The sequence below is a fragment of the Coturnix japonica genome, chromosome 29, assembly GCF_054131305.1.
Source record: "Coturnix japonica strain WE chromosome 29, WE-NBRP24, whole genome shotgun sequence".
Taxonomy (NCBI): Eukaryota; Metazoa; Chordata; class Aves; order Galliformes; family Phasianidae; genus Coturnix; species Coturnix japonica.
Genome location: NC_140691.1, coordinates 3,350,995 through 3,377,267, shown reverse-complemented (window position 1 = coordinate 3,377,267; position 26,273 = coordinate 3,350,995). Strand labels below are relative to the sequence as shown.

Genomic DNA, 26,273 nt, shown 5'->3' with positions numbered 1-26,273 from the left:
TGAGCACTGTGGGCCTTTGCAACCCAGGCCATTTATGAGTCTGATTAGTGGCATTTTCCACCTCATTGTGTCATTCAAATTTTGTAACCAGATCTCATCAAACACCTCCCCTTTTCTCACTCCTTGCATGCCTGGTGTGCTCTTGCACTGTAACCCTGCAGACACCAGCTGACTACAAGAGCTGCACAAGTTACCCTCCTTGCCTATTGTTTGTTGCAGTAATTCATTCCTGGATGGAAAAGCACATGTAGAAAAGTGTTGCTATGACACTAGATGACAAAGAAAGTCCTATAGCCAAAATGTTTTGCACCAGAGAGGCTGTAAGTTGATCCTCCAAATGCAAGACACACAAAATGAAGTGTTCCTTTATCTCTGGGATTCCAAGCATTTTCTCACCTCTGACTTTCACTTGGAATGTTGCTTTGTCATCTTTTGTTTCACAGCTGTAGCTCCCTTGGTCTTTCAGGGTCACATTTTTGACCATGAGCTTGCGGTGCGTCCCCTGGGAGATGATGGTTGTCCTCTGGTCCTGCTTCACCTCTATTTGATCTTTCTTCTATACGACAGCTCCGCTTGCAGCTGACACCTCACACACCAGCTCCAGGTCTTCAGAAGGACTGACTGATATTTCTGGAGTCGTTTTGGACTTGCTGACAAAATTAATGGCTTCATCTGAAGAAAAAAAGAGAAAGTGGTTTACATCCTGACTCAGGCTTATTCAGCACAGCATTAAGATACAGTTAGAACTGATTGTAATGTCTCTGCTCATTACATCTGGGGGATCAAGTTTCACCTCTGGAGGTACTCACATACAAACGTGTGCTTGATTCTCCTGTGTAAGGAAAGAGTAAGTTCTATGCAGACAGTTCTTATTTCTTCTAATCAATTCTGTATTCTGCACATGTTCTTCTGAAGCTAAAATGAAGGCAGCTAAGTAACCTGTTTGCAATACATGAACAAACCAATTCAACACCTTGTCTCTAAGCTAACAAGCAGCGTTTGATGAGCACATCAGTATTTCATGCCCTTCATTCCATCCAGACTGTATTGGCAATAACTATGCTGGTATTAACAAGGATAGCAATTACAAGCAAAATGGTAGAAATACAGAAGATATAAGGAAAAGGGAACTCACCAGAGCTGAGGCGATCCTCCCTGGTGAGCGATCTCCAAGAGATGCTGCCTCAGTGAGGGTCAGCCCTTAAATGAGGTCTCAGAGGAGGTGGAGTCGAACTCCACCCCTCCAGGGAGCACAGCTACATAACTTTCACCTGTGCTCCCACAGCTGACCCCACACTTGCCTCAGCTGATCAATCAGTGGTTCACATTGTGATCTCCCATACACTCCACCCCTTCACAACGTGAACCAATGATTAGGTGAGTTCCCCTTATTACAGAGACCCAATCACGACGCTGATACAATCTCCCGTCGCATTAGATGTTGATATTATTCAAATGATGATGATTGGATGGGTGTTTATGATCTTCCATGGGCCAGTGCTTGATAGATGTTACCGGAGACAAATCATCTTGAAGTGCAGGTCCGTCTGCGTTTCATCAGTCCAGAGTAATGGTCCTAGTGACTTGCGGAATCAAACTCTATAATCCAGAGATGGGTTATAAAGCAGGTATGTTTATTCCAGCGTTGCGCAGCGCCGGGTGCAAGGGGGATAGCTCCTCCAAACTTGCACACCGTAAAGAGAAAAGTGTGTTACAGATATAGGTTAAGCTAATACATAATCAATAGTCTCCTCCTCAGTTTGATTACATATTCATTACATTCCCTATGGCCCCGTTCCCCGCAACCCCATTCCCTCATTCCCCCTGACCCCATTCCCCGCGACCCTTGCCGTTGTTTTGGGGTGAAATTCTTCTTCTGTTTTCTTCTTGGTGTTATCTGCTGGTACCATTCTCCCACGTAAGCATCGTCTTGCCCGGGGGTATCTAATCCTTCTTCTTGTCAGAGGTCTCTGGACAGTTTCTTCTTATCTTTATTGCCCTCTTCTCTGGTTTTCTTTTGACTAAGTGTCTGTAATTCCCCTTTTCCCTGCCCTTTTAAATGTAAACTATCTACAGTTACCCTTTGTCTTGGTTTCTGTGAAGTTCCCCTTTCCCTTTCTATAGCAAAGTGTTACCTTACCACCATTTTGAGGCTTTGCTCACTCTTCAATTCCCCCCTTTTCTTTAATCTAGCAGGCTTTTACCTGCTAGATTCTTAATGGGTCTCAAAATAGGCTCCGCTCTCTACCTTTTGTCTCAGCTCATGTCTCTTCCAAACCTCGTATTCCCTTCCGGTACCTTGGTACAAGCACATAGAGCACTTTACTACTATACAGGTAAAACTTATTAACAGCACCAAGATGGCTATAATGATTCCGACCAAAAAGAGCTGCTTTACCCATCCTAAATTTGGTAACCAGCTAGTGAGTGTATCCCACAATCCTTTTTCCCAACCTATGTTATCCTGACTTGCCTTGTGCAACACCTTTGTTTGTTCCCAAATTTTCCTCAAGTCGGTTTCAATTCTTAGGTCTTTGTTTAGGTACACACAGCAGCTCTGATTTATTATTGTGCATACCCCCCCTTCTTTGGCTGTTAATATATCCAGTGCCATCCTGTTTTGAATCACCACCTTGGATAAGGAGGATACCTCTTCTTGGATTGCTCGCAATGCATCTGTTGTGGCATTTTCTACTATTTCTAAAGTAGCTGAGATATTCACAATTGCCTGTTCTAGTTGTGTCACCCCTAGAGATGGAATGAGAATTCTTAAGAAGCTATGAAAGCCTGTGCTGTGCACTAAGGGATTGTATGTGCGCCTAGTTCGAATCCAGGGAGTTCTTAAAAGTCCTCGTGGGGTGTCTTCATGTACTGTAGTTTGAGGTACCAAATATCCTACAGTACATGTCCCTGTCCAATTTATAGGTAATGCTTTTCGAGCATGCCCATCCCCACACAGCCACCAATACCCATTTGGTAATTTACATGGCTTGGGCATCTTTTCTTGATAGGCAAATGATGTAGCCATCCTTGCAATTCCGAGAATATTCTTATCTGAGACCCAGTATGATGCCTCATCTGTTCTAGGGTCGCATCCCGTGCCTTGTGCCCATTTCCCAATTCTAACAATCCCTGTTACTATTCCTGAATTCCCATATTCCCAACTACACCCTATGCCCGTTAAGTTTCGCCATCCCACCCCCACCCCCTTATCAAATTTTCTATCTACAAAGATTGACCTAGTAGAATCTAAGATTAGCAACTCAAACCTAGGACCTTTCTGTGGTTTGTCTTGTTTGTCTTCTAGACCAAACTTACATTTCCCATATTCCACCCAGCTTGGAATTGTCCAGTTTAGTGTTGCCACCCCATACATAGGTACTCTTCCCTCTCCTCTAGGGAGGGCCGTGCATATCCAGCAAGATTTATTGAAAGCCTGGCCAATTTTCTCAGTCATTTTCAGGTAGCTGTTCCCATGCCAGGCTACGACTGTTGTCACGGTCATGCTAAAAATTACCAAGCTGTTATACATGTTTTTGGATTTTGATCTTCAGTGGTCCTTCCTCTTTCACCGTCCACTGTTGTCTGGGAGCTTTCTTCAGGCGGGTGTGGTGTATCCAAGGCGTCAGTCCTTTCACCTTTGCTGCCGTGTGGGTGGTCAGGAGCACTTGGTAGGGCCCACTCCACTTTGGTTCCAGAGGTGAATCTGAGAGGGATTTAACATAAACATAGTCGCCTGGTAGTATATTATGCACTGGGCTATCTAGGCCCCGTGCCCTGGCCCCAAGTACTGTTTTTTCAATTTTCTTTAGTTGCTTTGTCAGATTTACCATGTATTCATTCAATACTTCTTCCCCAGTTTGCATAGAGATTCCCTTTTGTACAGGGTAAGGCCTCCCATAAAGGATTTCGAATGGGCTCAGTCCTTCCTTGGTTCGGGGTTTGGTACGAACTCGTAAGAGTGCCAGTGGTAATGCCTGAGGCCAGGGTATCCCAGCCTCTTGGCCCAATTTCACTATCTGTAATTTGATTAGGTGATTCATTTTTTCCACCTGACCGCTGGACTGCGGCCTGTATGGTGTATGTAGCTGCCAATCAATTCCCAATAGTGAACTTACTTGTTGGACCACTTTAGCATTAAAGTGTGGGCCACGATCTGATGAAATTGCTGCAGGGACCCCAAACCTCGGAATAATCTCATGTAACAGAGCCTTTGTTACCTCTCGAGCCTTGTTAGTCCTACAGGGGTACGCTTCTGGCCATCCCGAAAAGGTGTCTGTTAATACCAATAAATATCTGAACCCCCCTTTTCTTGGGAGTTCTGAGAAATCAATTTGCCACTGTTGTCCCGGGTAATTCCCTTTCCCTATCTGCCCTAGGGTGACTTTATGACCTGACTTGGGGTTATTCTGTAAACATATCTCGCATTGTTGTGTCACCTGCCTAATTGTGGAATACAAGTTCCGGGCAATTATTCTTTGGGCTAAATATTTATGCAGTGCCCCCACTCCCCAATGAGTTTTTCTGTGTTCAGCCATTATCACTGCCCACAGTATAGCCGTGGGAATAATGATTTTACCTTGTGGGGTAGTGGCCCATCCTCCCTCTCCCACTTGCCCTCCTAGATCTTCTATGAGAATTTTATCTTCCTTTGAGTATCTGGGTTCACTATCAATTTGGATTTTACCGTCTGGAATTAAAGAATGCATTTCCACCGGGTCTTCCCTTGCTGCTCGTTTTGCCTCTCGATCTGCAAAAGCATTTCCTACTTCTTCCGGCATCTTTCCTTTCTGGTGTGCTCTGCAATGCATAATAGCCACCTTTCTTGGTCGATGAACTGCTTCCAGGAGCTTTAAAATTTCCTCGGCATGCTTAATGCCCTTTCCTTGTGTTGATAATAGTCCTCTCTCCTTCCATATTGCTCCATGGGCATGTATCACACTAAAAGCATACTTTGAATCTGTCCATATGTTGATTCTCTTTCCCTCTGCCAGCTCTAATGCTCGAGTTAGAGCTATGATTTCTGCCTTTTGTGCAGAGGTATTTGGGGTCAAGGCTTTTGATTCTATTACCTTGTTTGTAGTTGTCACAGCATAGCCTGCTTTGCGTACCCCCTGCAGCACAAAGCTGCTACCGTCAGTATACCAAGAGTCCTCAGCATCTTCTAGTGGTTCTTCTTTCAGGTCTGGTCGGCTGGAACACACCGCATCAATGGTTTCCAGGCAATCATGCAGTACTGGTTCTCCCGAGGTCCCACAGAAGTCCATAGTTATGGATCCAGAGTCGACACCAGCCTGTCATTCCCAGGAATGTGCGCAGCTCCTTTGCAGTCCGGGGCTCGGGGGTCTGACAAATGGCTTCCTTCCTCGCTGTTCCCAGCATCCTTAGTCCTGCTGTGATTTCGTAGCCCAAATAGACTACTTGTCGTTTTGCCACCTGGGCCTTCTGTGGGGAGACTCGATACCCATTAAGCCCCAGAAAATTCAGTAGACTGATAGTCCATGTTACACACTCTTCTTCCGTTTCAGTAGCTATTAATAGATCATCTACATACTGTAACAGAACTCCTTTCTCAGAGGGGCGTTCCCATTGTTCCAAATCCTTGGCTAGCTGATTCCCAAAAATAGTTGGGCTATTCTTGAACCCTTGGGGAAGCACTGTCCATGTCAGTTGTGTTTTTCTGCCGGATTTAGGGTTCTCCCACTCAAATGCAAATAATAGCTGACTCTCTGGACTTAGGGGTAAGCAGAAGAATGCATCCTTTAGATCCAGTACGGTAAACCAAGCCAATTCACTAGATAGTTTTGTAAGCAGTGTATATGGGTTTGCTACCAGGGGATATAAATCTTCTACTATTTTATTGATTGCTCTCAGATCCTGTACTATACGGTAGTTCCCGTCTGGTTTCCTAATTGGAAGTATCGGGGTATTGTATTTAGATTCACATTCCACTAATAACCCATGTCTCATGAATTTATCAATTAATGGTTGTGCTCCCTCTCTATCTTCTATCCTTAGGGGGTATTGTTTAATTCGTGGGGGTTGAGCTCCTTGCTTTATATTAATTACCACAGGAGGGGCGTTTTTTGCACGCCCTGGGGTTTCCGTTGCCCATACCCCTGGATAGACCTGATTACTGATTTCTTCGGGCATCCCTGTGTTTTCGGGAGTTGAATTTGTTGTGATCAATGCTAGGCTCAGTACCTCAATTAAAGAATCATCCCTTACTTTAAACCGCATCTTTCCTGCCTCAAATTTTATTTCTGCCCCTAATAATTCTAAGAGATCCCGTCCTAAGAGGTGATGTGGTGAGTCAGGTAGGTATAAAAATCGATGTATCCCTACCTGCTTCCCCAATTTATATTTCAGAGGTTTAAGGAAGTAAGCCTTTTCGGGTTGACCAGTGGCCCCTTTTACAGTCATAAATTCTTTACTTAATGGAGTTAATTCTTCATTTAGTACTGAACAAGCCGCACCAGTATCTATTAAAAATTCTACACTCTTCTGTTTCTTCCCTAGCTTTATCTTAACCAGTGAATCCGCCAGGGTAGACTCGCCCGGTTCCAGTCAATCCTCCTTTACGGGGGCTTGGAACTTAGTCCATGCCCCCCTTTTCTGTTTTCTCAGTGGGCATTCATTTTTCCAGTGTCCTTTTTTCCGGCAGATGGCACATTGGTCCTTTTCCAGGGGCTTTCTTGTTCTGCACATTTCACCCCTCCCTGTCCCTTGCAAAGCTGCAATCAGTATCTGTCTGTCCTTTTTCCTATCTTCCTCCTCCCGATTGCTAAACACTCTCCAAGCTACTTCTAGCAAACTTTCCAAATTTCTATTGGCCGGTGCTGGTAATTTTTGTAGCTTCTTTCTTATATCCCCTGCAGACTGCCCTGTGAATAGTGACACCAACTGATGAATACCTTCCTCTGAATTTGGATCCAGGGAGGTATGTTTTCTCATTACATTCCTCAGCCTTTCAAGGAATTCCGAGGGAGTCTCCTGGGGACCCTGTTTCACTTCAAATAATTTAGACCAGTTCACTGTTCTAGGGATAGCTCTTTCTACTCCCTTTATTACCCATTCTCGGTATCTCTCCAAAAGCTCCCTCCCATGATCTGTATTTGGGTCCCAGCGAGGGTTTTGTAATGGGAAATAGTCTTTAATATCTTCATCTGTTCCTCGCAAATTATCCTCAAGCAGGGTTTGTGCTGTTCTTAGAACCAGTTGTTTTTCTGTTTCGGTCAGTTGATCTAACAGCAACTGAATATCATTCCAGTCTGGTTCAAATTGTCTAACTAAAAACTGCATTTGTCTTGCTACCTTTGATGGGTCATCTCGGTAGTTTTTACAAACCTCCTTCCAAGATTCTAAGTCAAATGAAGAGAACGGAACTTTAACTAACATTGTACCCCCCTCTGGACGTACCACTTCCCTCAACGGAGCTATTGTTAACGGCTGCTGGCTTCGGGTACGTGAGGCTACTGGGGAGGCAGGAGGCTCAGGGGGAGAAGGGAGGGCCGGGGGTGAAGGGGGTGAAGGAGGATTAGAATCCTCAAGAGAAGGCATTTCTGGATCTAGTGGGATTTCCTCATTTCTCACCCTTATTGCCCGCTGAACCTGGAGATATTCCGACAATTCTTCAGGCTCCCTAACCTTGCCTGTCTTTGTGCACTGCTGTCCGATACTACAGGATGAGCAGCAGCGTTTTATTTTACTTTCTTTTGCCTCCCGCCGTACTTTTTCTATAGTTAGTACAAAAGGATCTTGTGGCGGTCCCATTCCACACTCTTTCTGCCATTCCGGGTGGTTGCGGAGGGTGAAGAACATATCTGCATATGCTACCTCCTCCCACTTATTTTCTCTCCTCAGAAACAACATAAGCTGCAAGATTGTATTATATTTTACTGTTCCATTTAGAGGCCATTTCTCCCCTTCCTCCAGCTTATACACCAACCACCACTGATTACAATATTTAATCAAGTTTTTCCGACTCAGGGTTCCTCTTGATTTCCCAGCAATATCTCGCCAGTGTGCCAGTATACAACCCAGGGGTGTGCGCTCAGGGACCTCTTTGCTCTGTGATTTCCCCATCGTAACTTAATATAAACAATCGTATTCTTTTATAAGTAAAACCACTTCTGACACAACAGTATCGTTATGACTTATGACCACGTACTTTACAACAACCGGTAACTAATAATACAAAATAAACACGTATTAAAACAAAGATAAACAAGTATTGGAGACAACTTTCGCTTCGTCCGTCCCCGGCCGTTTCCCTCGCGGGAGGACGGAACCGCGGGTCGGGACTCCGCACTCGCCCCGCAGCTGTGCTGCGTCTCACTCACACCACACTCACACGACAATTCAAACACAATTACAATATATCATTTGTTAAGCTTAACCAAAGATGTTAAGAACACCGGTGCTAGTTGTTGACTTAGGTCACCTATATAGACAGCACTGTACGATACCAATTATCCCAGGATTACCCAAATCACCCTGTACCAGAGAGCAGACAAGCTCTGCCCAATTAGCAATCACCTGAATGTGAGCAATAGCTCTTTTACCATGCGTACGACTTACTGGCCCCTTTGTAGGCACTCCCTAGGGAGTCCTAACCCAGCCGGCAACCTAACCTAACCCGTGAGCTCACATCCCTGGGGGGGAGCACGCCGACTCCACTGTGCCCTGCGTAGGACGTCTCCTCACGACTTACGGGTCCCCCATTTCACATACCTGGTCCGCTGATAGATGGTTCTTGTCTGCTCCTGCAGTGATCAGATGAGGGAGGGGAGTCCTTCCGAGAAATCTCGGGGCGCGCCAAAGGCGTCCCCCTTCTCAGCTGGTCCTGCAGCCGAACAGAGAGGGTCCCATCTGGGGTGCCAAATTGACTTGCGGAATCAAACTCTATAATCCAGAGATGGGTTATAAAGCAGGTATGTTTATTCCAGCGTTGCGCAGCGCCGGGTGCAAGGGGGATAGCTCCTCCAAACTTGCACACCGTAAAGAGAAAAGTGTGTTACAGATATAGGTTAAGCTAATACATAATCAATAGTCTCCTCCTCAGTTTGATTACATATTCATTACATTCCCTATGGCCCCGTTCCCCGCAACCCCATTCCCTCATTCCCCCTGACCCCATTCCCCGCGACCCTTGCCGTTGTTTTGGGGTGAAATTCTTCTTCTGTTTTCTTCTTGGTGTTATCTGCTGGTACCATTCTCCCACGTAAGCATCGTCTTGCCCGGGGGTATCTAATCCTTCTTCTTGTCAGAGGTCTCTGGACAGTTTCTTCTTATCTTTATTGCCCTCTTCTCTGGTTTTCTTTTGACTAAGTGTCTGTAATTCCCCTTTTCCCTGCCCTTTTAAATGTAAACTATCTACAGTTACCCTTTGTCTTGGTTTCTGTGAAGTTCCCCTTTCCCTTTCTATAGCAAAGTGTTACCTTACCACCATTTTGAGGCTTTGCTCACTCTTCACTAGAGGCTTAGAATCAATCTTAAGGAGAGTAATATAGATGTTTCAAGGGTACTAGGAGGGGAAGATCCGCCCTCCAGGGCAAGATACAGGCCGTATTCTTATCTTGGGTCAATACTTCTGCTTGTACTGGATTATGTCCCGGCCTCCGATACCATACCCTCTGGCCAGATATCTGTGGCTGTATAACTATATCTGGCACCAGAGGAGGAGTCTTGATCTGCCATAGGGACATAATAGGTGTTCCTTTAGCAATAAAGGCCGGAGTATTGACCACGATGTCAGTAGGCCATGTACCTATCACCGAGGGGGTGACTGAACCTCCCACCTCCAATAATCTCCCCCAAGGTGCAAGTAGGCCACACCATTTGGGTCCTACCTGCACCTTCCAAGGCCAATTTATCTTATGGATTCCCGGTTCTAAATTCTCAGGGGCAGGGAGCAGAAGATTATTTTCAGTACCAACCTGCGGTTTTACCTTATTATCGGTGCCTGTAATTTGGATCCTAAGAGGGGAGGCCCATATAGTTTGTAACATTTTCAGGGCACTGGGTCTGCCATCCCGAGGTCTTTCATTCAGGTCCTGCACGGTTTCATATAATCTTTTTGTCCACCCCTGCAGGGACTGAGAGTCTGTTTTCAGGGCAGCCTTAAGGATACCATTATAACGTTCAATAAGGCCTGCCCCTGTTGGGTTATATGGCAGGTGGAATTGCCATTCAATGTTGTTTTCTTCTGCCCAGCGCTGTATCATCGCTCCAGTGAAGTGAGTCCCTTGGTCACTCTCGATAACTTGAGGTGTCCCGTATGCAGACATCAGTTTAGTAAGTGCCTTAATTGTGTATGCTTGATTTGCCTTTGGTACAGGATAGGCTTGCAGCAGTCCACTTACAGTGTCAGCGCAGGTCAGGGCATATCTCGCCCCCTCAGACCAAGGGAGGGGCCCAATGTAGTCGACCTGCCATCTCTGAAGAGGACTATATCCTCTAGCAATGTGGGATGTTGTTTCAGGCAACGGTCTCGGTCTCATCTTTGAGCAAGCATCGCAATCCTGACATGCTTGAACGATATCAGATAGTTGTACAGGCAGCCCCCATGCTTTAGCAGCTGCCCACATTATCTTCTGTCCAGCATGCCGTAGCTTCTGATGTAACCAACGGGCAATATTTTCAGATTGTGAATTCTCAATCCATCGGATTCGGGCCGGTGTGTCAGCTTCATCATTTCCTGGTGACTGCAAGGGTTGATGACCAGAGACATGGTAGACACATACTGTCCTGTGTTTGACCATATTCCAAATGTCTACCCACATGTCTTTACCCCAAATCGGTCGGGCGTGGATAGTCCATTCCTGGGTAGCCCATTGCGTAATCCACAGAGTGAGCCCCCGGTACACAGCCCAACTATCTGTACAGATGTTCAGGACGCCGTCACCAGGTTCTTTAGTTATAACCATCCACACGGCTCGCAATTCTGCCCATTGGCTGCTTTGACCATCCCCCTCATCAAACCAGATGGTCTCAGTAGAGGGATGGTATGCTATTGCTCGCCACTTGCTCGGGTTGCCTCTGCTGGACCCATCCGTATACCAGGCATCTTCAGGAATAGGATATCTTCCTTCCTGAACGGGACTCTTCTCTGGTGGAGCAACCATCGGTTCTTTTGATGTATCACTGTGATACGTCACTGGGCCTAGGATCTTCTGTAGTTCTTTAAGTGGAGATGAAGACAGACTGCTTCTCTGGCTTAGATAGGCGACCCATCGTGCCACCGTTTGTGCTTGGGCCACCCCCGTCTTAGGAAGGTGAGTCAAATCTCTCACCCAGCCCTGGATTGGTAATGAAGTCTTAACTATGACCTCTGCTGTTTGCGTTATCGGCTCTACTGCTTGTAATGCCGAATAGGCAGCCAATAACTGTTTCTCAATCATGCTATATCGTTCTTCTGCTCCGTGCCAAACCTGAGACCAGAATCCAATGGGGGTTCGAACAGAACTCTGGCGTTGCCACAGGCCCCAGCCAAAACCATCTTGAGTAACATGAACATCTAGTTCAGCTGGGAGGGTCGGATCAAATATACCCAACGCCTGAGCTTGTTTAACTGCCAGTTTTGCCTGTTGGAAAGCATCCTGTTCTATCTTTCCCCAATTCCATGATTGACCCTTCTTTGTAAGCTTGTATAATGGCCTTAATAGCTGAGCTAAATGAGGTATAAAGGAGCGCCAATACCCCAATATACCCAAACATTCTTGCAATTGTTTTGATGTTGTAGGGACTGGAAACGCTTGGACTTTATCTACTACCGCACTGGGTAGTACTTTGGTTTTCCCGGACCAAATTACTCCCAGGAATTTTACAGATAGCCCCGGACCTTGCACCTTCTGTGGGTTTATAGCCCACCCTCTTTTCTGCAGGTAAGCTATCAACAAATCTGCTGCTTGTCTCACCGCCTCTAACGAATCGGATGTTAACAGGAGGTCATCAATATAATGATATAAATTGACATTATTTGGCTTTTCCCACTTAGCCAGATCACGTGCCACTAAATTATGACAAAAAGTGGGCGAATGTACGTACCCTTGGGGTAGGACCTGGAAAGTCCATTGCCTCCCTTCCCATGTAAATGCAAACTGATCTTGCGATTCTTCACTGATTGGAATACTGAAGAATGCATTCGCCAAATCCAAGACACAGTGATATGTTTTGATTTCCCTGCTTAGTGTGTCCATTAGGGAGGCAATATTGGGTACAGCCGCATGAACAGGTGGCGTGACCTTATTTAATTCCCTATAGTCTACTGTCATCCTCCATGTTCCATCCGGTTTTCGCACTGGCCATATTGGGGAGTTATATGGGCTATGTGCAGGCCTTATAATACCCACTCTTTCTAATTCCTGCACCGTCTTTGTTATTTCATCCTGCCCACCCGGGAGTCTGTACTGTTTCACATTAGTAATCCGGCGTGGCTTCGGCAAACAAATAGGCTCATGTTTTGCATGGCCTCTCAATATTGTCTGGATTGCCCGGATACTAATGCATCTCTGCCGCAATCGGAACTCTCCCACTGTTGTATGGAGAGCCAGACCCCACAGGATATCAATTCCTAATATATACTCTGGAATTGGGGCAATGGATACCTTGTACTCCCGTGGTGGAAGACGCCCGACCCCCAGTTTTACCCAGGTTTGGGTGACCGGAATGGTTTGTCCCCCAAAACCTCCAATCATCACTCTATTACCTTTAAATTTAGTTGGGTCTCCATATATTATAGATGTCTCTGCCCCGGTATCAACTAGGGCCATAACCTTCTGTATATTCTTTCGGGACCAGTATATCGTCAGTTCCACATAGGGCCTCCGGTCCCGTCTAGAGGCCCTAGGAGGACTGACATCCCTCGTCAAGCCATGAACTGAGCCAGATTCAAGTCTTTTACCTCCGATACCTCCGGTGTCATAACCCGAGGCACCTGAGGTGGCTTCTTTTTCCTATTTGGAACTATAAAATCTTCTAAATTCCATGTTGTTGTTGGTCGCCGCTCTATAAATCTTATCCCTGGCCTTTTGGGTTTATTCTGAAATTTTTGTTCATCCTTCAGTTGCTTCCACAACTGAAGGAGAACCTGATTGGGCTGCCCATCAATTTTTGAAAACTGAACGCCTGCCCGGAGCAGATCATTAAACATTTGTTTCCGGGATACCCTAACAGGTCCTGCCCGAGAAGTTCGCGGGGCCGATCTTCTGGCTCGCACTATTGGAAAAGCCTCGGCATCCTCAATCACCCTGATATTGCGCTTAGCTCGTAAACGCTCAGTTTCTCCGAGGTCTGCTACCAATTGGGCGGCTTGTTGGACTACTGCCTCTGCGGATACTACTGGATTAAGTATGGAAACCAAGGTTCCATACATATGAGAGGGTGCTTACTGTAAAATTAGGTCCCTCATTCCCGCAGAAAATTTAACCATATCAGGGCTATCGAATGTGTCTTCGTAGATAGCCTCTCTCATACCTAATTCGCGTATATAATTTTGAAGGTCTTCCATAGAAGACCACATCCCTGTGTTTACTGGCATGTCAGTTTTATTTGTCCACACCATGCGGCAAGCAGCCATTATCCATTCTACAATTGAATGGTTTTCTTCAGGGAACTGAGTCCCAGCATACAGTCTCTGCCGAAGGGCAGGATGTACTGTTATTGTGGCCAACTTAGATACTTCGGGGCCACTAACCAGTACACTATCTGCCCCTGAATCCCATAACCGTAATAACCAAGCCGGAACACTTTCCCTTGGCCTTTGCCTAAATCGTTGCACTAGGTCCATGAGTTCAGTAGGCGTATATGGACGGGCTGTTACATGTAAAACAGATTCGGCAGGGGGCCATTGATCAGGAGGCACTCCTGCTGGTCGATCTTGAATTTTCTTTGTTTTTTGAGTTATTACTGGACGGACTTCTAGTGAGTCCGTCTCAGATGGTTTTTCTAGATCAGATTTAGTGATCTTATTTTGATTCATTTCTTCAGGATCTTGATCGTCATTAAATGAAATGTATCTAATTTGAGGGTTGGAGGAAGAAAATGACGGTTTTTTTCCTGTCAATAGATTGATCTCACCCTCCAATTTTTCAATACGGGCCTTTAACAATTCATTTTCATGTGCAATGTTGTTTGATTTTATCTCTGCCCGATTTAAAGCATTTAATAATGGCCAGGCTGCCATAGATGCAGCCATTCGCTTTTCTTTTGTAATTAAGATATCTTTTTGTAGTCCTAGAAAGTAATCAGTTAGACAATAGGCGTCCATGTTATTTGGTACTCTTAAAGGGCCCCATTGTTCAATAATTGTTGCTAATTGGTAATATGGGGACGCCTCAAAACCTGGAATTTGTCCAGGAAGGCATGTCCCTAAGGGGGTGGTCTTCTCCCCCTTGTACCAATTAAAGATTTTCCACACAAAGGACTTTTTTTTTTTTCCTTATATCTCTAGATGCCAAGTCTGTGGCTCCTGCCTGGCTCGCCAAATGTATTGGCAATAACTATGCTGGTATTAACAAGGATAGCAATTACAAGCAAAATGGTAGAAATACAGAAGATATAAGGAAAAGGGAACTCACCAGAGCTGAGGCAATCCTCCCTGGTGAGCAATCTCCAAGAGATGCTGCCTCAGTGAGGGTCAGCCCTTAAATGAGGTCTCAGAGGAGGTGGAGTCGAACTCCACCCCTCCAGGGAGCACAGCTACATAACTTTCACCTGTGCTCCCACAGCTGACCCCACACTTGCCTCAGCTGATCAATCAGTGGTTCACATTGTGATCTCCCATACACAGACAGAACCTGCCTGAGGAGCAAGCTGATGGCTGTCAGCTACAGGCAGACCTAGCTTTGTACTGCATTTCTTAGAGCAACAACTGTTGCTTTCATTCACTGAATATACCAAGGCCAATTACTATGCCAGGAACATTTATGGCATCAGTGAACAAAAAATGCGTTAAAAATTGTAATAGACAGGAGCCATTTATTCTTTTATAACTAGGTGACCAAAGAACAACAGTCCTTCTAGAGTCAAGCTGTTAAGAACTAATAGCATCAATCAATATCACATAGATAGATTACTTCCCTGCCCTAAGACCATCTTGCGACCATTTGGTGCTCCTAATTAAGCCCTCTTGATGGCATTTTGTCTGAGCCATGCGACATTTTGTGATAGGAGTTACTGCTAGTGTTCCCTTAACCCTACACCAAAGTAGGAGGTATCCATTCTCAGGGAGTCATTCTCAGGCTTCCTCTGTATTTGATGCTCAGAGACAGCCCCAGAACTTTTTAAATCTTAGCTTAGCTCTCATCCAATAATGTTCATCAAACAGTGCAACTTGTCCTTTGGGGATGCCTTTGTTCTGCATCAACCAGTTCCAACGGAGTCTTCTTGGCTTGTTTTAGATCAGTTTTTCAACAGATAAAGCCAGGGTCTTTGAATTACAAAGTGAAATTGCAGAATGCATGATTCTCAACCAAACAGAACAGCAGGTGGGATGCAGGGTGAATACCTGAACCAACACCACCTGCAAGCAATCCTTCAATATCTTAGGAATCTCTAGCCACCCCAAATCCAGTGTTGTGCTTGATCTATCATCTCTGCTGAGTTTTTAGCTAAGCTGATGGTGAGCATCACGGTGGTGATGGGTGAGCAGTCGGACTAGAGGGTCTTAATCAACCGTAAGGATCCTGTGATCAGAGGAACGTGAATGTGCTCTTAAAGGTCACAAGCGCTGCACTGCAGCATGAGCATACACAGCGAAAGGCTTTCAGTAGAGCTTCAGTTCATAAATGAGGACTGGGTTATGGAAAATAGGCTCAAGATATAAAACAGAAAACAGATCTTAACGCCAGGTTCTGTGAATGCAACCAGCTGAATTTCACAGATATTGAATTTCAATGACAATTTCTTGTGTTATTTTACCCTCCAGCTCCACCCTGAACAGGAACATGTCAGTGACAAGCATTACTCCTCCAGGCTTGACCTAACAGTGCTTTACTTGCACTATGAGCTAATGGCTGTGCTTACAGCACCTCAGGGAGACACCTCAGAGATCACAATGTCCTTCGGGTACAGCAGGAGACACTCAACTCTCCAAATGTGGAGTTTAATTTGTCCAAAGAGGAGACAGGATTCCCATGCTAATAACTTAGGACCATTTCAGTCATAGGTTTAAAGATGATGTAAGTGCTGAGGCAATACATGAACTAGATGAATGAAGCCCAGATGTCAGGGCTCAAGTCGTGACTCCAGCCCCAGCTGGAGCTAAGGCTGTCTTGAATTCATCACAACACAGTTACATTATTTGCTCATACTGTGGATTTGCATAGGGACAACAGGAAGGTCAGAATTGCTTCAATAGAGCTATGCAATCTTTGTCCTAAATACTGGAAACCCACAGCGTTGGACAAATAAAATGAATTAAGTCTGAAGTGCTTTACATGCATTGTGATCCTATGTTTGCCTCACAAACTTACCTGAGACTTTCCAATCAAAAATCAGAGTGTCATCTCCAATTGTGTAGATGTATGTTCCCTCGTCTTCTTTCGTTACAGCTGAAGCCACAAGCTTATGCAGTTTCCCTTTATCTTCCATTGTGAATTTCTTACTGGTCTTGATTTCTTTGCCATTTTTGTACCACTTCACCATGACATTGGCTTCAGAGGTCTCAGAAACAAATTCAGCTTGTTTTCCAGCAACGGCCCTGATTACTCCTCCACTTGTCTCTTTGATTACGAAGTTTGCCAGTGCTGAAACAAAATATGAAGACACAAAATACATACGATGGTAAAGAACTGCAGGGACATTGGTGACCATGAGGCATTCATTTATCATAAGATCAAACGTGCACGTTTAATCCTAGTTCTAATTGCTAGATTCTAATTCAGAAGCTGGCAAATTGGCAGCTTTTATAAACCACGTACCAGATTACCTTATCTCCACAAGTTGAAGGACGTACACTGTACAGGGGACAGAGCCAAAGGAAGAAGCCCAAGGCTTCAAGAAAATGTCTAAAATAGGAAAACTGAGGAAAGAATTGGAACAAGCAAACTAGAAGGAAATCAATGGAGGGGGTATCTATTACTGCACTGTAACCCCCTGGCAAACAAATCAAGCCTAAAAGATAGAGATATCACTTAGGACTGAAAAGAAAAAAGAAAAAAAAGAATTCCTTTATGGAAATTAATTGGAGTGCAAAAGTTAGATGATAAAACTGGCCCTTATTAACACACAGTGGAATAATTGACTTCAAAGATTCAAAATCTCACCACTGTCTTAGCCAAAAGTTCAAGCCTAAGTCCACGGTCCTATTTTACTGAGGGTAATTGAGCTTGTTTTCCAACTTCTTGTTAACATATCATTTCAAAACAGCGCACACAACTGAGTTGGGTCTGTTGAGACAGCGCAGTCAGAGCTGCTAAAATCAAAGTCTGGATTATGCATGCATTTGTTCTGCAGTTCCAAGAACACGCATGTATAATACAAATTCAACAACGTTCTACAGAATGCCTGTATTTAGGAGCTCGAGAGCCAGCTGATGGACACTGGGATGACTGAGATCCTGTCAATACATTTAACTCCATCCTATCATACAGTCAAATTTCATTCATTTTTTCAGGAACTGTCTCTTATCATTGTAGTCCCGTCACCACTGCTGGATGTGAGCCCAACCACACAAAAGCAGCTGCTGGTTTTCACTGCAGATACTGCAGTAAGGAGAAACAGCCTCCAGACTGGACCAGCTGAGCGTGGCCCTACCAGGATTTGCTCCAAAGGTCTTATTACCAGTAGTGCTTCCCGATGAAATACATGGGGGTCCTCCTTTGATTCCAACCCCAACCCACCCCACCATGCCCCCTGATAACATCCATCAGGGCCACATCTCGACAGCTCCTGAACACCTCCAGGGATCCCACCACCTACCTGGGCAGCCTGTGCCAGTTAATTCTGTGGGCAGACCTGCCAGTATGAAATATTATGCTAACATGACAAAGAGAGAGAAGAAAAGCAAAATTAAGACTAGCTGACAAGCCTTGGCAGGAAGTTCTGCTCTCCATCAATTTAGTCCCTGTGACTCTTCACAGGTGTTTTCTACATTTGGGATCACTGCTACAAAAAGAGATGTTGACATCATCTCTTGTGGCCACCCTGACAGAAGAGCAGGAAGGCTGGGATGCTCTTTTTCCTGTCTTTCCCTTGATTTCCTCTATATCTTAGGGACGAATCACAGGACAGAACACAGAAATCAAATGGCTCTACAAAGCAGATTGGCCAGTTCAAGTCAAAACAGCCACTGAAAACACCCCAGATGCTGTCTGACAACAGCTGGACTGTCGGGGAGTCAGGTGAATGCAGTCTGCTGGCCCTGGGCAGGAAGAGGACAGCCCAGACTGTCACATACCTTTCACTGAAAGCTGATAGAGCATTTTATCCCCCTCACAGATGCACTGATAACTTGCAGCATCATCCATTGAGTCGTTGTGAATTTTCAGGGTGTGTTTCTTCCCCACAATTTGCAGTTCATAATTTTCACTGGCCTTGAGCTCCTTCCCATCCTTCATCCACTCCACAGTAGCACCTGTGTCTGAAAGCTCAGCCTGCAGTTTGGCTTCCTCATGCAGCCAAGCGCAGATCTTTTCTACATCTTTGCTCTTCTTGGTAAATCTCACTGCAGCACCTGTCAGGAGCAAAGGCCTCGTTATTTCAATTTATATCAGGCTAACGTGGTCACTGTTTGCTGCAACATCTCTGAAAAAGTATCACCTTCTGTTCCTGCACTCATCATTGTGTCAGTGCTGAGCAATTCACGATATTTCATTTGGTCTTCTTGCTGGATTTACTAAGTAAAAATCAACCAAACATCTCCTTCTACTGATTAATAATGCTCTAAACATGCTTCTGCAGAGGTTTCCACCCAATGACAAACAGGTCCTCCCATCATGAATGTTTATTTGTTCTACTTTGTCATGCAAAGCTGATTGATAGAGATATTATTGGAATGATTGCTCCCCTACTTCTAAACTATTCCAGTGCAATCAGAAAGGCTGTCTGAACCTGCAGCTGAAAGTACTGCTCTATGGTCATGCAGTGGTAAACCTGGTGACTGAATGCACTGGCCAATAGCTGTGAACTGCAGACATTCATCAGCTGGCATGCTTGCACGTTGTTGTAAGGTCAATAGTAAACATGGCATCCCCTCCAGGTACAGCTTCACCAGTTGTTAGGGGGGATTTCACAGCCAGGACTGGGTCTGAGGAAGAACATGTATGTCTTAATGCTCTTTAGATGCAAGTCTGGTATCTCATTTAGAGATGGAAGATTAAATCATAGGGACATTTCTACTTCTCCCTTTGCATGAGTGCTAGAAGAAGCACTTCTGTGCTTAAGATCTGTTACAGAAAGTTCTGCCTCTTGCACATGTGAGATATCAAAAGATAAGGATATTCATGTCTCTGTCACAGAAACAACTCGTATCACTTTAGTGGTAGCTGGAGGTTGATAGGAGATAGGAGAACTAGGAATAAAGGAAAGCCTTTGGTGTGTTAATGCACTGCTATCCTTAAAGTCAAAGGAAGCATCTTTAGGGAACCAACACAGCTGCTCAGCACACACTGACCCATTTCCATTGGGGTTTTTGTGCTTACCAAGGTGCACGCTCCCTGGGAATTCCAGAGACGGGCTCTGTCCATGCGCATTGACTGCAGACACTCGGAACTGATCATCAGCCTCTTCAGACAGATTGCTCACCGTGAACTCTGGGACGGGGACATGAGACTCGTGGCACCTCACCCAGGTGAAGCCAGTTAGTTTCTTGCATTCCACAATGTAGCCATCGACTGGAATGGGGCGGTGCATCTTCGGAGGGGACCATGCCAGCGTCACTGAGGTTTCTGTTTTATTTTTCACCACGGGGTCAGTTGGGGGCTGGGTGGGAGGTTTTCTGGGAGCTGAACAGAAATAAATTTCAGAAATATTAGCATAAGGTCATGTAGGCTGGAAAAGACCTTCAAAAGACCTTCAAAATCAGCAGACTCAACTTTCAGCATGACCTACTGAGTCCCACCATTAACTACTGTGGTACCTGAGGACATACATGACAAGCTTATTCCTGCAGGTATTTACATAGTGAATATATTCACCCTCTGGTTGCTTTGGAACATTTTAGAGGTTAAAATCCCATCAGACTTTTTCACTGTGTGCAGCCACTGATACAGGCAGGAGGCTGGGAATTACCTGATGGGCTCTAGTTACAGACTACTGACACAGTAAAGGATTGATTTCATTTAATTTTGGCCATCAGAAAGTTTGGTGTCTGGTTTCAGTCACCCATCTGGACTCCAATTATAATCATATGGAGAACAGCACATTCAGGAGAACTCATCTCAATAAACCTGAATGAAATCACAGAATCATAGGATCATGGGAGGGCTTGGGTTGGAAGAAACCTTCAAGATCATTAAGTGCTAGATGCCAAAGGTCCCACTAACACAGTATTAAGCCAAAAGCTAGATGCTGGAATCAGATCTCCTGACCTTACCATCAGAAACTGAGATGTCATATTTTGCTCAGAGGTGCCTGCTTGTAGGAGGGACAGCTTCCGAGCTTTTTCTGCTCCAGGAACCAGCTCGAGCTTCAGAATTTAAACAGCAGTCAGAAATTAAACTGAGCTTTGTCACCTCCATCAAATAGAAGGAGTGGTTGGGTGGTACAGCTTTCCAAATCGCTTAGAAACTGTCACAACAATCAGATGCCTACCTTTTCTTTTTTAACTTGTTAATACATAGAGCTTAATAGCATCAGAATGCCCCAAGCACTTCAGACAACAGGACAGCTGTAAACCCTTCTTTAAGGATTCCTTTGTTTAACCACTGAGTAACTGTAATTCAGTGGTGCTGGTAGGAGAAGGGAAGTCCTAATCTTCCCAGATGGTGAACAGAGTTGATGTTCACATGCAGACTGGTGCTGCAGCAGAGCCAGAAACCACTCATTTGGGAAACACAGCACCAAGAAAATAATGGGAATAGCTTCATAAAATCAGGAGCTTCACTCAAATTTCATGTCAGATCTATAATTCTTCCTATTTTCAGGAAGAAATGATTTCCCTTTTTCTTGTAGTTTTATTTTCTTTTCCTTTCCAGCAAGCAGCTTTGTAGCTTACAAATTGTTTTCTAATCACCTCCTGGTGTGGACAAATCACACAGGTCTGACTCCATGTTTTACATAGTTAGCATATTATATTTGTTCCACTATGGAACTGTACAGTCATAGAATGGCCTGGGTTGAAAAGGATCCCAAAGATCATCCAGTTCCAACCCCCTGCTATGTGCAGGGACGCCATCCACCAGACCAGGCTGCCCAGAGCCACATCCAGCCTGGCCTTGAATGCCTGCAGGGATGGGGCATCCACAGCCTCCTTGGGCAACCTGTTCCAGTGCGTCACCACCCTCTGAGTGAAAAACATCTTCCTAAGATCCAACCTGATCCACAACCCCTACATACCCTCAGAGCCCCCTAGAGCCCCTAGTCCTCCTATTGCCCACCACAGCCCCATATGCCCACTAGAGTCCCCCTCAACTCTCTTTACAGGCCCTGCACAGCTCTATATAACAGTCTTATAGAACTACCTCTAGTAGAAGCAATCTCCACACAGAGATCCTTTCCCAGCACACTGCGCCACGGGGGGAGCAAAACGGGGGGGGGGGCACATACACAGCGCCGGGGGGGCCCGTAACCGACCCCCACCCATCCTTTAAAGGGGTGGGGGGTCCGTTTTAATGGGGGGGGGGCCGAGATCACCTTCACCCCCCACCCCCCCATCCCCACCCCATCCTTTAAAAGGGGGGTGTCCATTTTGGTGTTGGGGGGCAGTGACAATCCGCCCCCCCACCCCATCGTTTAAAGGAGGGGGGGTCCATAACCACCCCCCCCACCCCATCTTTTAAGGGGGGGAGTCAGGGGCTCATGGGGGGCAGCACATCGTGCACAACATTGTGGGGGGGGGGGGGCTTTAAAAGCGGGGGGTTACAAAAAGCATAGCTCTCAACTATAGATGGGATTGGGGGGGGCTCAATCGATGGGGGGGGGCCCTTCATGCAGGGGGGGCACAGCGTAAGTCAGCGGCTTTGAGGGAGGGTGTTGGGGCTGTTTGGCCTTTGGGGGGGTTATTGTGTGCCCCACCCCCACCACCCCCACACACAATGGGGTGTTAATGTGGGGGGGGGGGGGCTTAGATTAGTTGCGTTCCCTATAGCACTGCCCCCCCCTGTCATTAACCCCCCCGCTTTATCCTTACGGCTGAGCCCCCCCCCGACAGCGCCCCATTCATCTTGTTGGGGGGGTGGGTTTGTCACACGACCCCGGCGCGGCTTACGGCACATCGTCGACCCCACCCCACCCCCCATAACCCCACCCGGGGGGGGAGGGGGCGATGTGGTGAGTGGGGGGGGGGTTCCGGAGGTGGGGGTGAGCAAAGCGCAATATGGGGGGGGGGGTCCTATAACTGGAGGGCAGCGGCTGCACAAAGAGCCCGCGGGGGTCGGAGAGCAGCACTTTGGCTGGGGGGGGTCCACGGGGTCCGGGGGTAATGCTGCCCCACCCCCTCCCCCACCCCCCACTGCCGACACCCCCCCCGCGTTGCCCCCCCGCCCCAACGTCAGCTCCTGCGGCAGCTCCTCGTCGCTCTCCTCCTCCTCTTCCTCGTCTGGGGGGTCAATATGTGGGGGGGGGGGTCCCATCGGGCAGCGGCAGCTTGGCCGGCTCCGATTGGCTGAGCCGCAGTGCGCGGGAGCGGCTGTTGTGTGCCGGTCGGTGGAGGGGAGGCTCTTCATGGAGCTGCCTCGCAGCCAACAACAGCCTGAATGAGATCCTGGAGTCCCAGACGCTGGAGGATGAGCTGGGAAAGAGCAGAGGCTCCCCACAGAAGGGCAAATCACGTCTGATAACGTGAGTGTGGAGCACAGCCAGCCCCTTCCTCACATGTGTGGGGCTTCCATGTTCCTCTGTGCCCATTGCAATGTGCCACCCCAATCCTGCTGCCCAGCCAGGAGTGGATGGGATGAGCAGGTTGGGATGCACAGAGCAGTGCTCAGACATTGCTGGGACATTTGTGCACTGCTGTTGAGCTTCCCTTTGTGCAGCAGGGGAGAGGATGGAGGTTTACAGGTGGATGGTTGTTATTTCTATGGCATTGCACAGGTGGTAGAACCATGTCCATTCCCAAACTTATTCCAGGGCATGCGGGAATTTGTGCAGTTGTAGTTCCTGAATTGTGCTATTTAAAACCCTCCTGTAAATGGGGATGTTTTGTAATGCCTGCTGGGGCTGCAGGCAGCATTGCCTTCCTCCTTAGGGGGCAGGTTTAATCACAAGCCTCCCTATTTCCTATCACAAACGTCCTACAAACCATGTCTGGGCATTGCTGTCTCGGCCTGGATCTCAGCTCCTGAGACTGTCAGATGTGAAGCAGCAGCAGCTGGGACAGGGCTGGCTCTGTGTGCCCTCTCTGGGTCTGTGGGCACAGAGTGGGGCAGAGGGATGACTGTGAGAGGGAGGAATTGCCCAGCCACAAGAAAGAGGAAATCAGCTGAAAAGGGGAGATTTGAGAAGCACTGAGGCTGTGGCTGCTTTGACAGTAAGAAGAAACCAAGCTGTCACTGTGCAGATGGGAACTCCAGTAGGAGAGCTGTGGTGGCTTTACAGATGGCAGACAGCAGCTGGAGTGTAGAGCCAAGGGTAGGGGGGGGATCTTCCTCTTAGCAATGCCATGCAAAGAATGATGCAGACTCCTGCAGGGTCGGCTTTGCTGTGTGACCCTGGGTGGAAGCAGCTGGAAGGTCTCAGCCCTTCTGCATTATCCCAGGAACTGGGGCAGTGCTCGGTCTCATCCCACCTCTGCTAATAGCAAATGCAGAATCCCTTATCTGAGTGCCCTTTTCTCTCATGTAGAGTCACCAACCCTGGGAAGTTCACAAAAAGTTTGGGTGTTGTGTTGAGGGATGTGATTTAACTGGGAAGTATTGGTGATGGTTGGACTGGATGATCATAAGATCATCCAGATCATAAGATCTGAGATCATAAGATCATAAGATCATCCAGGTCTTTTCCAACCTTGAAAATTCTATGGAGTTGTAGCAGATTGTGGGGGTGTAGGTGTGGTATATATATGTACACAGATGGGAATATCCGTATGGAAAAGATAGATCCATGTGTGTTCTGGGCTGCACTGAAAAAGGGGTGGCCAGCAGGAGAGGGAGGTGATTGTCCACTCCTGCTCAGCTCTTGTGAGGCCATATTTGCAGCACTGTGTCCAGGCCTGGGAAGGATGTGGAGCTGTTGGGGGGGGTCCAGAGGAGGGCCACTGTGATGATCAGAGGGCTGGAGCAGCTCTCCTATGAGGAAAGGTGGAGGGATCTGGGCTTGTTTAGCCTGGAGAATGGAAGGCTGTGGGGAGACCTCATTGTGGCCTTTGAGTACTTGAAGGGAGCGTATAAACAGGAGGGGGAATGGCTGTTTATGAGGGTGGATAATGATAGGACAAGGGGGAATGGTTTAAAACTGAGACTGGGGAGGTATAGGTTGGATCTTAGGTAGATGTTTTTTGCTCAGAGGGTGGTGACACACTGGAACAGGTTGCCCAAGGAGGCTGTGGATGCCCCATTCAAGGCCTGCAGGCATTCAAGGCCAGGTTGGATGGGCTCTGTCCATGAGCATTGACTGCAGACACTTGGAACTGATCATCACCCTCTGCAGACAGATTTACAGCCCCTGCACAGCTCTATATAACAGTCTTATAGAACTACCTCTAGTAGAAGCAATCTCCACACAGAGATCTTTTCCCAGCGCCCCTTTGTGACATCATAATGCCCCTTTGTGACATCATAACACCCTTTGTGACATCATAATGCACCTTTCTGATGTCATAATGCCCCTTTGTGACGTCATAATGACCCATTGTGATGTCTTAATGCCCCTTTGTGACGTCATAATGCCCTTTGTGATGTCATAATGCCATTTGAGACGTCATAAGGCTCCTTTGTTTTCATAATGCCTCTTTGTGACGTGATAATGCCTCTTTGTGACGTCATAATGCCCTTTGTGACGTCTTAATTCCCCTTTGTGATGTCTTAATGCTCTTTTGTGATGTCACAATACCCCTTTGTGATGTCATAACACCCCTTTGTGACATCATAATGCCCCTTTCAGACGTCATAATGACCCTTTTTGACGTCATAATTCCCCTTTGTGATGTCATAATGCTTCTTTGTGGTGTCATAACGCCCTTTGTGACGTCATAATGCCCTTTGAGACGTCATAATGCTCCTTTGTGATGTCATAATGCTCCTTTGTGATTCATAATGCCCTTTGTGATGTCATAATGCCCTTTCTGACGTCATAATGCCCCTTTGTGGTGTCATAATGCTTCTTTGTGAGGTATCTGTGGTGCCATTGATAATGAAGTGTGATGAACTGGAAGGCTTTCAGTAGAATTTCAGCCCTAACATAAACAATGACTTGAACTCTGGAATTCTGTGTAAAATCATTAGCTAGCTTGTGGTCCGGGTCTTCAAACCAAAGGCTGTGAGGTGCTGCTCTTGTTGACGCAGGCTGTGAAAGATGACTTGAGCTCTAAGAGTAATTTCCCTTCTGCTCTTTATATGAACGTCAAATCCACAATTAGAATATTAAGAAGATAATATAAAATTTTGTGCTGCTGGACTGAGGACTTCCATTAGCTGTTAGCCATAGTTTGGAACTTGCAAAGCAATCATATTGGAGCCTTGCTGGGCAACCTGCTCCAGTGTCTCACCACACCCACAGTAAAGCATTTCTTCCTAATATCCAATCCTAATCTACCTTCTTCCCATGTAAAGCCATTTCCCCTCATTCTGTTGCTACCTGCCCTTATGAAAAGTCCCTCCCCAGCCTTCCCTGTAGGCCCTCTTCAGATACTGGAAGGCCACTCTAAGGTCTCCTTGGAGTCTTCTCCAGGCTGAAGAGCCCCATCTCTCTCAGCCTGTGCACATAGTAGAGGTGCTTTCAGCCCTCTCTGATCACCTTCATGGCCCTCCTCTGGACCTGCCTGAACATCTCCAAGTCCTTCTTGTGTTGAGGGCTCCAGAACTGCGTGCAGTGCTCCAGATGGGGTTTCAATGAGAGGAGTGTGGAGGGGCAGCACCACCTCCCTCGACCTGCTGGTCATGCTTCTGTGCTTTAAGCTTATGCTTTAAGGTCCTATATGCTTTAAGGTTTAGATAGTGCAGTCGCCTCACCTCTTC

General features: G+C 46.5%; 1 protein-coding gene across 1 annotated transcript; it reads right to left on the bottom strand.

The window, feature by feature from the left end:
* Positions 1-1,879: 1,879 nt before the first annotated feature.
* LOC146755863 (uncharacterized) lies at positions 1,880-9,423 on the bottom strand. Its single transcript, XM_085525030.1, has 2 exons — positions 8,734-9,423; positions 1,880-3,706 (listed from the first exon to the last, which is right to left on the bottom strand). Exon 2 carries the CDS (start codon positions 3,530-3,532, stop codon positions 2,216-2,218), a length of 1,317 nt encoding a protein of 438 aa, XP_085381156.1. The 5' UTR covers positions 3,533-3,706; positions 8,734-9,423; the 3' UTR covers positions 1,880-2,215.
* Positions 9,424-26,273: the final 16,850 nt, after the last annotated feature.